This window comes from Carcharodon carcharias, chromosome 3 (assembly GCF_017639515.1).
Source record: "Carcharodon carcharias isolate sCarCar2 chromosome 3, sCarCar2.pri, whole genome shotgun sequence".
In the NCBI taxonomy this organism is placed as follows: Eukaryota; Metazoa; Chordata; class Chondrichthyes; order Lamniformes; family Lamnidae; genus Carcharodon; species Carcharodon carcharias.
In genome coordinates, this window is record NC_054469.1 from 39289266 (window position 1) to 39302317 (window position 13052).

General features: G+C 47.3%; 1 protein-coding gene across 1 annotated transcript in view; it reads right to left on the reverse strand.

Annotated features, from left to right (window-relative positions):
- adarb2 (adenosine deaminase RNA specific B2 (inactive)) overlaps nucleotides 1-13052 on the reverse strand; it is a 383590-nt gene that overhangs the window by 99798 nt on the left and 270740 nt on the right. The window contains exon 6 of the mRNA XM_041183928.1: nucleotides 8710-8861. Within this exon, the coding sequence (XP_041039862.1) occupies nucleotides 8710-8861 (152 nt within the window). The remainder of the gene's footprint in view (nucleotides 1-8709; nucleotides 8862-13052) is intronic.

Consider the following 13052-nt stretch of genomic DNA (forward strand, 5'->3'; position numbering starts at 1 on the left):
TTCAGTTGCTGCCAGACTTGCTGGGTATTTCCAGCACTTTCTGCTCTTAGTGCAGTTAGATGGTCTGTTTAAGCTAGCCAAATTAGTCATTTTGAAAAGTTTAAGCAGACCATCCAACTATAGCAACCCTTTCGACTCAGCTGCAAAATCCATTAAACAGAAATTCAACCCAAGTTATTAGTATTTGCATCCATTTGCATATGTATAAACACATTTTCACCTAACTCATTATTTGTTAATATGCATGTAGTGTGCAAAGTTATATTGCCTCCTATTTTAATTTTCTCATATTAAACGCTTGTAGATTACAAATTGGGGATATTGAACTGCACTTACTTTCATCATTTATTCTCTATAAAGTGTTTCCATTTATAATCACAGAAGCATCTATCAGTTGTTGAAATAATATTGGGGTATTTTGGCAATAAAAGGTTAAATGGCCATTTCATAACTGACAAATCCTCAACACGACACAAAACACTTGGGGTGGAATTTTCCGTGCCCGCTAGCGTTGGGTGTGCTTGGCGGCGTGAGCGGACAATATGGTGAGAATGCCAGAAATTGGTTTCACGAAGTCGTGAAACCAGTTTGCGAGCGTCCGATCAGCCCATCGATGGCGGGCTGCCATCCGATGTCAGGAATCTCATTGTAATACATCTGCATATCATCATAAGGCCAGCCCCTGCCCCCCAATCCCACCCCCAATGGATCATCCGCCCATGTCGGCATGATTCAACACCGACGTGTTTCACAATAGCGTACAAATGGCGTGCACTTGGCGGACTGCACTTTGAGGGGAACTCAGAGGTGAGCGCATAGTAACATTGCGTAGCACTCGCGAGGGTCGCCTGTTGGACTTCAAGGTTGAGGCGCATTGTGATGGTGGGGAGGGAAGGGGGCAAGGGCAGCCCTGCATTTGAGGCAATTTGGGGGTTAGGGCAAGGGCTGCCCTACAGTTGAAGGTAGTGCACTAGCAAGTGTGGGTCGGTGCTTGAGGAAGCGGCCACGCATTAGGGAAACCTTGTATAAAGTGATTGTTCCTCCACAGTCGAGACAGTTCAGACGCAGCTACATTGACATGCTCGGAGCCGGGCTTCTGGCTTATCTGCCCACTCAACAACGCAGAGGCTTGAAAGTGCCACAAAGTGCTCCAGAGCTTTTCGCCCTTCGGGAATAAACTGCAAACTAATGAGCGTTTTAGTGGACTGCAGAACAATTGGACATCTGGGCATGTTGTCCAATCTCCTTGCTAAAGCTGCCGTGGCGCAGCCACTGGTGGAGGCGCTCACAGCCCCTTACAATGTCAGCATCCCGGTTTGGACCAGTCTCCCCCCTGGTTCAAGCTAACAGTGCAGCCTTGCAGTGTGGGTTAGGAGAATGCCTGCTCCTGAGCTGAGAGCACAGCATGCAGCCCAGTGGACAAAACTGCTGCAAGTCTGTCAGATGGAGTGGGGCAGAGGTGGGTGGAATCTCGGGCAGCCATGCAGCACACTTACCTCTGGCCATCCAAGTGGTGGCCAGCACTCTCTGGGATTAGTTAAGGAGCTTTCAGACTTAACCAAGGAAGGTTCTTAGTATACCCAAGCTAACCCACGCCTCTCTCTTTTCATCCTGCAGGAGCAGTACAACAGGAACATGGAGCCTGGTGAACTAGTTGGACACCTTGTGGCGAGCAGAGATCAAAGACAACAGAGAAGAGAGCAATGGAGGTGCCTGGTTGTGCAGAAGGAGGAGCAGCACCCTTAGGGAGAAGGGGCGACTGGGGTGCCCGCACAAGCCCCTGAAGACCCACAGTGAGCCGTTGTTGGTTGGCGCCTAGCTAGAACCAGAGGGTCGAGAAATGTCACCTTTCATTCCTGTAGATGACTGACAACCAGTGTGGCTGAAGACTGTGTATGTCTAGGGAACTGATCAGTCACATCTGCCAGCTGCTGCAGGATTTGGCACCACATGGACATGGAGGGCATCCACTGCCTGTGGCTGTGAAATTGACTGCGGCGCTCAGTTTTTACAACAGTGGCTCCTTTCAGGGCCCCACAGGTGACCTCTGTGGGTTATCACAAGCCTCCATTCACAAATGCATCCATGAGGTCATGGATGCCATATTCTCGAGGGCACACAATTTTGTGCATTTCGCCCGGGGCCAGGTCAGCCTGGATGCAAGAGCAATTGGTTTTGCCCAGGTCCCGGGTTTCCCACAGGTGCAGGGTGCCATCGACTGCACTCATGTGGCGTTCAGATCTTTGTGGCAACAAGTGGTCAATTATGTCAACTGCAAGGGCTTCCATTCACTCAATGTGTAGCTGGTGTGCAACCACCACAAATGCATCTTGTAGCTCTGCTCCAGTGAGTGTTTACGACTACTACATTCTCAGTCGGTCACAGATCCCTGAGCTCCTCCAGGGTCCACAGAAGCTGCAGGGATGACTCCTTGGGGACAAGGGATACCCACAGAGGATGCGGCTGATGACACCCGTGTGGTGGCCTCAGACTGCAGCAGAGTGAAGGTGTAACGAGGCTCATGCTGCAACTCGCAACTTGTGGAACAAACCATCGGAATGGTGAAAATGAGGTTCCAGTGCCTGGACCGGTCTGCTGGAGCCCTGCAATACAGTTCACAGAGGGTGTCACACATCGTCATCACCTGCTGCGCCCTTTACACCCTGGCGCTATAACAGGGAGAGGAGCTGGCTGAGGAGGAGATGCAGGAGCTAGAGCTCTCTTCTGATGAGGAGAACGTTGACGGTGATGAGGGTGAGGAGGTCCTCGAAGGCAACGATGACGGGGATGAGGCCCTCACACTGGTCAGATGAGGCAGGCATGCTTGGGAAGCTGCTCGATTTGTGGAGGACGATGACGACATGCAGTGAGAAGTCACCATAGTTCCTCACATTACATCTATGAATGTTTGACTCCATCTAGCTTATAGCAGCACACGTACCCTCTGTGATAATGCTCCTGTCATGCAAACGCATGTGGAGGCCCTAATAGTCACTCGATTGTAGGAGGATGATGACAACATGCAGTGAGGACACTCCATAGATCTTCACATAGCCTCTGAGAATGTTTGACTCTGGTCTGGTTGAGGGTAGCTCACTTGCACTCTGTGATCAGGGTCATATCATAGAGATGCAGCCATGAAACTTTAAAAGCATCTGATTCTTTGTCTGCCTTCAGAACCTGACCCATTCAGGAGCACAGATACTGAAGAGCACACAGAAAGAATGACAGAACTCAGTGATGCCTGCCCACGACATTCTGGCAGCAATGACAAGCACCATCAAGGTGCAGGCATCACTAATGTTTCCAGGGAGTGTGAGGCTGGACCATCACTGTGGTCAGAAGGTTGCACGGAGCACAGGGAAGAGGCCCTGGACTGAGACAGTCCACATCTGAGTGACACCAACACTGCTCATCAGAACAAGGAGCCGCGGGCGGTGAAGACATTATTGAGAGTTTATTTACAATAGTGAACCTTATCTATAAGTGATTAACACTTGTGCCCAGGCTGTGCAACTACTTAACCTTCCTAGCTTGGCCTAAATAGCCAAGTGGTTATGGTACTGGGTTTGTAATCCCAAGATCAAGAGTTCAAATCTCACAATGGCAAACTATGAAACAATGTAACTTCATCTGAATAAACAGATGGAAACATGTTTGTACTCGAAAGAGTTACATTTTCTTAATGCTTGGCCTAAATAGCCAAGTGGTTATGGTACTGGGTTTGTAACCCTAAGATCATTTAATGGGGAGGTGATAGCATAGTGGTATTTTCACTAGGCTAGTATTCCAGAAACCCAGGGTAAAGCTCTGCAGACCTGGGTTCAAATCCCACCATAGCATATAGTGAAATTTGAATTGAGTAAAAAAAAAAAAAATCTGGAATTAAAAGTCTAATGATGACCATGAAACCATTACTGATTGTTGTAAAAACCCATCTGGTTCACTAATGCACTTTATTTCCTTTCCGCCTTCAGACCCTGCAGCGATACCTCTACGTTGAGCCTCCTCCTAGATGGTGTGCCCTGATGACGTATTTCTTCCGTCAGGTGCACGGCCTGAATTATGACGTGCAGCTCCTGTTTATAGAACAGCTGGGCCTCGGTGGCTCCTTGCAGGCATTGCCCGTCTTTTACCAGGACCTGATCAAAGTCTGGAAAGTGGTCGCCTCGCGACGCAGCTCTCCCCCGTCAGGAGTAGCGGCTATCGTCAGAGAGCCGCTGCTCAGGAATCCGCCCCTCCGTCCTTTTCAGTGGTTGGCGGAGAGGAGGGCTGTGGCCGCAGGGGTGACCAGGATCGGGGACGTGCTGGGTGGCGGAGGACTGGGCTGGATGCTCCCGCAGGAGTTGGCGCGACGCGCGTCTGTGAGTGTCCAGGTCGCAGCCGATGCCATCCAAGACCTGAGAACGGTCGTGCTCGGACCCGACGTTATTTTGGGTCTTGAGGCGGCCCAGGTGCGCGGTGGTCTTCCGTCTGAGCGTTCCCCTGTTCGGACGGAATTCCACATTGGCCCCAAGCCCCGAACCCTCCCTCGGGTGCTGGTGCCCCGCAATATGAGCCGCCTCGGGGACATGCCCTCTGTGCCTTTTGGCACAGCAAAGAGGGGCTTTTTGTATGGACTGCTGCTGCACACCTTCCATTTTCTCGCCCTTGTCCGTCGACCGGACACGCCCTGGCGTGCCTTGTTGCCGTCCGGCGGCGGAGGCCCTCGATGGGAGGCCCTCTACGGAGGTGTCCTCCCCCTTTCTATCGAGGACCTGGGTTGGAGGGTGTTGCATGCAGCAGTCCCTTATAATAAGAGGATGCATAGGTTCACGGACTCTCAGGACACATGCCCTTTTTGCGGTCTTGTGGAGTCCGTGGACCATGTATACATAGGGTGTTGTAGGCTGCACTCCCTTTTTAGTTATTTGAAAAACCTTTTATTGATGTTTTGTTTGCACTTCAGCCCCACGCTCCTGATCTATGGGCACCCGGTGCGGAAGGGGGTCGGGAAGGAGGAGGACCTCCTCGTGAACCTGCTCCTGGGCCTGGCCAAGTTGGCCATTAACAGGTCCAGGCAGCGGGCGATCGACGGGGGAGTCCCGCCCGATTGTTTGTCCCTCTTCCGCGGCTATGTTCGCTGCCGGATGTCCCTGGAGAAGGAGCACGCGGTGTCTGCTGGCACTCTCGAGGCCTTCCGTGCTCGGTGGGCACCGCGGGGACTGGGGTGTTTTGTTGACCCCTTTAATCACATTTTGATTTAAAGTTTGTAAGTTTCCTTTAAACTTTGTTCTTGGTTTTACAGCTGACCTGAATTAGGGGCTGTGCCTGATTTATCCCAATTTTGTTGATTTGGTTTTCATTTAAAAGATTATCAAGAGTTCAAATCTCACAATGGCAAACTATGAAACAATGTAACTTCATCTGAATAAACAGATGGAAACATGTTTGTACTCGAAAGAGTTACATTTTCTTAATGCTTGGCCTAAATAGCCAAGTGGTTATGGTACTGGGTTTGTAACCCCAAGATCAAGAGTTCAAATCTCACAATGGCAAACTATGAAACAATGTAACTTCATCTAAAAACAGATGGAAACGTGTTAACCATGTATACATAGGGTGTTGTAGGCTGCACTCCCTTTTTAGTTATTTGAAAAACCTTTTATTGATGTTTTGTTTGCACTTCAGCCCCACGCTCCTGATCTATGGGCACCCGGTGCGGAAGGGGGTCGGGAAGGAGGAGGACCTCCTCGTGAACCTGCTCCTGGGCCTGGCCAAGTTGGCCATTAACAGGTCCAGGCAGCGGGCGATCGACGGGGGAGTCCCGCCCGATTGTTTGTCCCTCTTCCGCGGCTACGTTTGCTGCCGGACGTCCCTGGAGAAGGAGCACGCGGTGTCTGCTGGCACTCTCGAGGCCTTCCGTGCTCGGTGGGCACCGCGGGGACTGGGGTGTTTTGTTGACCCCTTTAATCACATTTTGATTTAAAGTTTGTAAGTTTCCTTTAAAACTTTGTTCTTGGTTTTACAGCTGACCTGAATTAGGGGCTGTGCCTGATTTTTCCCAATTTTGTTGATTTGGTTTTCATTTAAAAGATTATCAAGAGTTCAAATCTCACAATGGCAAACTATGAAACAGTGTAACTTCATCTGAAAACAGATGGAAACATGTTTGTACTCGAAAGAGTTACTTAACCTTCCTAACCCTCTTGCTATGTCTTGATGCTCCCCCGACATCCACAGTGGAGATGGAGGCAGCCTGCAGACTGTGACACACTGTCTGTGATGACCTTGGCAGACGTCCTCTGGAGCGCCAAGGCTTGGATGGCCCTGGCCTGCTTTTGGGGTCCGGTTGTGTGGCAGTGGCTCCCTGCTCAGCCTGTGGAGCTAGAGCTGCTGGGGTCACAGGAAGAGTGGATTCGGATGGGCTGGACACTCACAGAGTCACCTGGATGGATGGCTCCGGGGGTATACCTGCTGATCCTCCTGCTTTTTTTGGTTCCTGAGGGCACCTCATTGAGAAGAAGGGGTAGATGGAGTGAAATTGGGCTGCCCCACATCCTTTGTCATGTACACACCTTTGGAGGCCAACTATGGTGTTGATGATGGAGCTCAGCCCATGCAGCAGTGCAGGACAAATGTCCCGGAACAAGGTCTCCATGGAGGCTGCCATCCTACAATGTTGACCTCTGTGCATTGGCATGCCAGCGCTATTACCTCAGCCTTAAGGCACATAGTCTCCTCCATCGTGCCTTGCAATCTGAGGAATGCAGTGGATATCACTTCCTGATGTTCCCAAGCTTGCCTTTGCAGCTCCAGGAACTGTGACATGACCGAGTCTAGAGGCTCATCAGCTGAATCAGGCTCAGCAAATTTCTGGCCTCCAGTAGTCCTCCGAGTGCTGGGGACCTGGGAAGTCCCTGCTGCTGCCTGTGGATCAGAAAGTGCAACGTGTCGACCAGATTCTCATCCCAAGGCTATTCCAAAGCCAGGTCCCACTGAGGCGTGTGTCTCTGCGCTGGTGGAGGGTGTGAGTGAGCGCTGTGAACAGTCTTCAGGGAGGGTTTCAGTGGATTCCTCTTCTGAACTTCCCTTGAGGCTTGGCTGGAGGGCCTGGGTCATGGACTCTCTTGGCAGTTTCCCATATGTGCCTGTGAAAGCAAAGAGAGATATTTAGTGCATAGCAGTGGCCTGTGAAACAGGACACATCACTCACAGCATGGTTGTCTGATGGATCTTCACTTGATTGAGCACCGCTGGCCACACCGTCAGCATAGGAACAGTCCAGATCCTCACCAGCCATCTGGATGGCCCTGTTTTCAAAGTCCATGAAGAGCCTTGATTTCAGGCATTCCTCCACCGATAAGTGACCTCTCTCTGTTGTTGTGTGCCAGCTTGTCCTGCATGAATAGAGATGGAGAGAGTGTAAATGGGATGCCTGCCAGGCCAAATGATAAGTAAGCCTGGCATGTGTGGGTGTTGAGTGGTCCCATGGATGGAATGTGTACAATGAAGTAAGTGAGAGAGTGAATAGTGATATCCCTTGAACCAGCACATGTAAAGAATACCCTTTCAACACAGCATGAACTATGATTCCCCATATTTGAGTCAAATACTTTGCAACATCCCACTCCAGGGACTTGAGCACATACTGAGGCTGACACTCCAGTGCAGCACTGATGGAGCATTGCACTTTTGGAAGTGTGGTATTTCAGAGATGTTAAACCAAAGCACAGTCGGTCAGGCAGACGTTTAAGGTTCTATGGCGCTATTTGAGGAAGAGCAGTGGGAATTGTTCCCAGTGTCCAGGTCAATATTCATCCCATAACCAAAATCACTAAAACAGATTATCTCATTGCTGTTTGCGGAATCTTGCTGTGTGTAAATTGACTGCCACATTTCCTACATTACAACAGTGACTACACTTCAAAAGCACTATACTGGCTGTTGTAAAGCGCTTTGAGGTTGTGAAACATACTTATTTAACCAGTAGTCTTTCTTTATCCCTTGGAAGAAGAGTAATGGAGTTCACCTGGTCAATATTTATTTCTCAATCAACATCACAAAAACAAAAACTGATTATCTGGTCATTATCACATTACTGTTTATGGGAGCAGGTTGTGTGCAAATTGGTTGCCATGCATCCTACTTTACAACAGTAACTACATTTTAAAAGTACTTCATTTTTTTGTAAAGTGCTTTGGAACGCCCTGATATTATGAAAGGAGGTATATAAATGGAGGAGTTTCTTCTTTAACTGTATTCAAAAGTACTTCATTGGCTGCACACTGCTTTGGCTTGAGGATATGAAATGTTCTATAGAAATGCTTGCTTTATATATAAATGCAAGTTGTTATTGCTGGTATTCTTTTCATAGTCAGCATTTCTGTGTTGGAGCAGACAGATTCTGAAGCGCTCCCTAAATCTTCCTTCAATACAATGCGAGTTACTTCACTGCATGCAAGATGTTTCAGCATATGAGCAGGAGTGAACCCGCAATGCATTGTGTGCGGATTTTAAAATATCATATATTTGTAAGCATTTGATCTTCTGCCCAAGACACAGGGCCGAAAATCTGACTGCTTGCTCCAAAAGTCTGCAGTTGGTAACTATGTAATGGAATATTGTAAAACTCTAGAACCGTGCATGTTTAGTAGAAGACTTATGCTTGTTTCCGAAATGCACAATGACTGTGGACATCCTGCACTGATAAGCCATATTTACACTTACATTCAGCCCTTGCTTCTCGGTGAGAGTTCAGGCGTGCGTCTCCACATGGAGGTGTACTGATATATAGATGGAAAAAGATGCTCTCTTTCAGCTTGTAGCCTCCCTCCTTCTGATGAACGAAAATTGATCGTTCCCAGTCATCTGGCTGTTTACTTTTGAAAACAGAAAGAGATTAGATCAGTACATTCATTTAATGAATTCCCCATTAGCAAACTGCATTCAGTTCTCAGCAAGCAGGGGTTATCTAAATTGTTTCCCTTACAATTTGTGTAATAATCTTTGCCGAGTTTGGAAATAATGTCTTTGTATGTGTAACGTGTGGCTTGTAGAGTAGTTGTAACTGCATTTATCTGCAGCCTGTTATTAATTTTAAAATAATCCTACTTATATTTTCTTTTTAACCCTTTAATTTTCACAAATCGCTTCTCCAGCTTACGCTGCTTAAAAGGCATAAACCAAAATATTAAGGAAAGTGAGAGCCAAGGACTGGATTTCCTGCACCCGATTTTCAAAATGGATGATGGCCCACAATGTAATTTTTCTCTTTCCCCTTGAAAACCAAAATTAATTTTGTTTCCAGATTTTAATGTATTTTCACGAAGCAATTCACACCAATTCAACTAATTTACATGGATAAGGTTGGTCCAGGCCAAGTTCATTTTAAAGCCTAGATAGTTGCTAAGTTGAAGTATTAGTGCGATACTTCATGGAACTAAGCTGCAGTGATAACAAATGCCATCTTTGAATTTGCTGCATTGATTATACACAAATTGGCACAGGAAAATTCCAACCGGTGTCTAATTACGTTTTGTATTAGCTTGCCTGAAGAACAGCAAGTTGCTAGTTTACAAGAAACATAATCCAGTTTCTCCAATCTTTGGTTAATTCTTGCTCTGCCTCTTGCTGATTTAATCCTTTGCAAATAACTGTAGCTTTTCTCTGCTCCATTTAACAGCCACTTGTGTCCAAGAAAAATCTCTATTGCAGAACTGAGGTTTACTGAGGTCAATAAAGACATATTTTTTCAAAAGATGTCTTTTCTTTGTTGTTTTCTCCCCTCCTCCACTGAAGGTTCTCACTCAAAGATGGTGTGCAGTTTATCAGGCACTGACTACTCTCTACATCACAACAGTAACTAGGCTTCAAAAGCAATATATTGGCTGTAAAGCACTTTGGGGCATCCTGAGGTCATGATATAACCAGAAGAGTAGGGGATAAAAACAAAAAACTGCGGATGCTGGAAATCCAAAACAAAAACAGAATTATCTGGAAAAACTCAGCAGGTCTGGCAGCATCGGTGGAGAAGAAAAGAGTTGACATTTCGAGTCCTCATGACCCTTCGACAGAACTGATTGAATATTAGAAGGGGGTGAAATATATGCTGGTTTAAGGCGGTGGTGTGGGGGGGGGGTGGGGAGGGGTGCGGTGAAAGAGTAGGGGAGTTGTCTGGGCCAATAGTTATCACCCAATCAACATCACAAAAGTCAGATTATCTGGTCATTGTCACATTGCTATTTGAGACAGCCTGCTGTGCGCAAATGGGTAGCCACACATCTTACTTTACAACATCAACTATCATTAGCTGTAAGGTGCTTGGGGCATCCTGAAGTCACATAAGACACGGTATAAACTCAAGCTTTAACATTTTCTGGGACAGAATTTTTTAAAATTCATGGGACATGGCTGTCACAGGCTCAGGCAGCATTTATTGCCCATTCCTAACTGCCCTTGTTCAGAGGGCATTTAAGAGCGATCCACATTGCTGTGGGTCTGGAGTCACATGTAGGCCAGACCAGGGAAGCATAGCAGGTTTCTTTTCCCTAAAGGACATTAGTGAAGCAGATGGGTTTTTACAACAATCATTTTGTGGCCATCATTAGACTTCTAATTCCAGATTTTTATTAAATTCAAATTTCACCATCTGCCATGGTGGGATTCATTACCCTGGGCCTCTGGAATATTATTAGTCCAGTGACAACACCACTATGCCACCAGCTCTCTCTGCAGATGAAAGGAAACTCTCTCAATTTGACCAAGTGACATCTCTGCAAACAGGATGGACAGGATTCCAGTGGAAACCAATAGTAAAAGTAATGCAGTCCTACTTCTGGAGCAGGTAAGTCACATACTTAGCATTATTATGAAGCAGAAATTGGCTTCACAGCAATGGAAAATGTGGCATATAACTGGAGTCAAACTGGCATAGGTATATGATACAACTTTGGGAATGAGACCACAAGACACAGCTGCACATTGACCTTAGAGTAACTTTAACTACTATAAAATGACCTTCTTGAATTTTAAAATGAAATTTTAATTAGTTTTCCATGGTAGTCTGCTGAAGCATCTTTATCTTTTAATTTTTTTTTTAAAAATTGTTCATGGGGTGTGAGCATTGCTGGCTAGACCAACATTTATTGCCCATCCGTAATTGCCCTTGAGAAGGTGGTGGTGAGCTGCCTTCTTGAACCGCTGCAGACCCTGTGATGTAGATACACCCACAGTGCTGTTAGGGAGGGAGTTCCAGGATTTTGATCAGCAACAGTGAAGGAACAGCGATAAAAGCAAAAAACTGCGGATGCTGGAAATCCAAAGCAAAAACAAAAATACCTAGAAAAACTCAGCAGGTCTGGCAGCATCTGCGGAGAGGAACACAGTTAACGTTTTGAGTCCGAATGACGCTTCAACAGAACTAAGTAAAACTAGAAGAGAGGTGAAATATAAGCTGGTTTGGGGGTGGGGGGGGGGGGCGTGGTGAGACAAGCAGAGCTGGATAGAGGGCCAGTGATAGGTGGAGATAACCAAAAGATGTCACAGACAAAAGGACAAAGAGGTGTTGAAGGTGGTGATATTATCTAAGGAATGTGCTAATTAAAGGTAGAAAGCAGGACAAGCAAAGTACAGATAGCCCTAGTGGGGATGGGGTGGGGTGAAGGAATCAAAAAAAGGCTAAAAGGTAGAGATAAAACAATGGATGGAAATACATTTAAAAATAATGGAAGTAGGTGGGTAAAGAAAAATCTATATAAATTATTGGAAAAAAAAGGGGGTGCGGAATTGGATAGGGGGTGGGGGGATGGAGGAGAGAGGTCATGATCTAAAATTGTTGAACTCAGTATTTAGTCCGGAAGGCTGTAAAGTGCCTAGTCAGAAGATGAGGTGGTGTTCCTCCAGTTTGTGTTGAGCTTCATTGGAACAATGCAACAAGCCAATGACTGACATTTGGGCATGAGAGCAGGGTGGTGTGTTGAAATGGCAAGCGACAGGGAGGTCTGGGTCATGCTTGTGGACAGACGAAAGATGTTCTGCAAAGCGGTCACCCAGTCTGCGTTTGGTCTCTCCAATGTAGAGGAAACTGCATTGGGAGCAACAAATGCAGTAGACTAAATTGAGGGAAGTGCAAGTGAAATGCTGCTTCACTTGAAAGGAGTGTTTGGGCCTTTGGACGGTGAGGAGAGGGGAAGTAAGGGGGCAGATGTTACACCTTCTGTGGTTGCATGGGAATGTGCCGTGGGAGGGGGGGTTGAAGTGTGGGGGTGATGGAGGAGTGGACCAGGGTGTCCCAGAGGGAACGATCCCTGCAGAATGCCGCCGGGGGGGAAGATGTGTTTGATGGTGGCATCAAGCTGGAGTTGGCGGAAATGACGGAGGATGATCCTTTGAATGCGGAGGCTGGTGGGGTGATAAGTGAGGACAAGGGGGATTCTATCATGTTTCTGGGAGGGAGAGGAAGGTGTGAGGGCGGATGTGTGGGAGATGGGCTAGACACGGTTGAGGGCCCTGTCAACCACTGTGGGTGGAAAACCTCGGTTAAGGAAGAAGGAGGACATGTCAGAGAAACTGTTTCAATGAATCTCAATGAATTTCGGGCTCGGCACGATGTTGAACTCTTCTTCTGCCACCTTCGTCTCCGTGCTCACTTCTTTGGGCAGGAGGCTTCTCCCCATTCAACGGATCCTTTTACCCACCTCCAATATTCTTCCTCCACCTGGACCCCTCCCTCTGGATTCTTACCTTCTCTTGATCTTTTCATTGAGAAATGTTGGCGTGACATTAGTCGTCTCAATTTCTCTGCTCTTCTCACCCACTCTAACCTGTCTCTCTCAAAACTTGCTGCACTCCGTTCTCTCAGGTCTAACCCTGACATTGTCATCAAACCCGCTGACAAGGGTGGTGCTGATGTTGTCTGGCGCACTGACCTCTACCTCACAGAGGCTGAGCGTCAACTCGCAGACACTTCCTCCTACCTCCCCTTGGACCATGACCCCACCACTGAACATCAAGCCATTGTTTCCAGGACTGCTACTGACCTTATCTCCTCTGGGGATCTTCCATCCACAGCG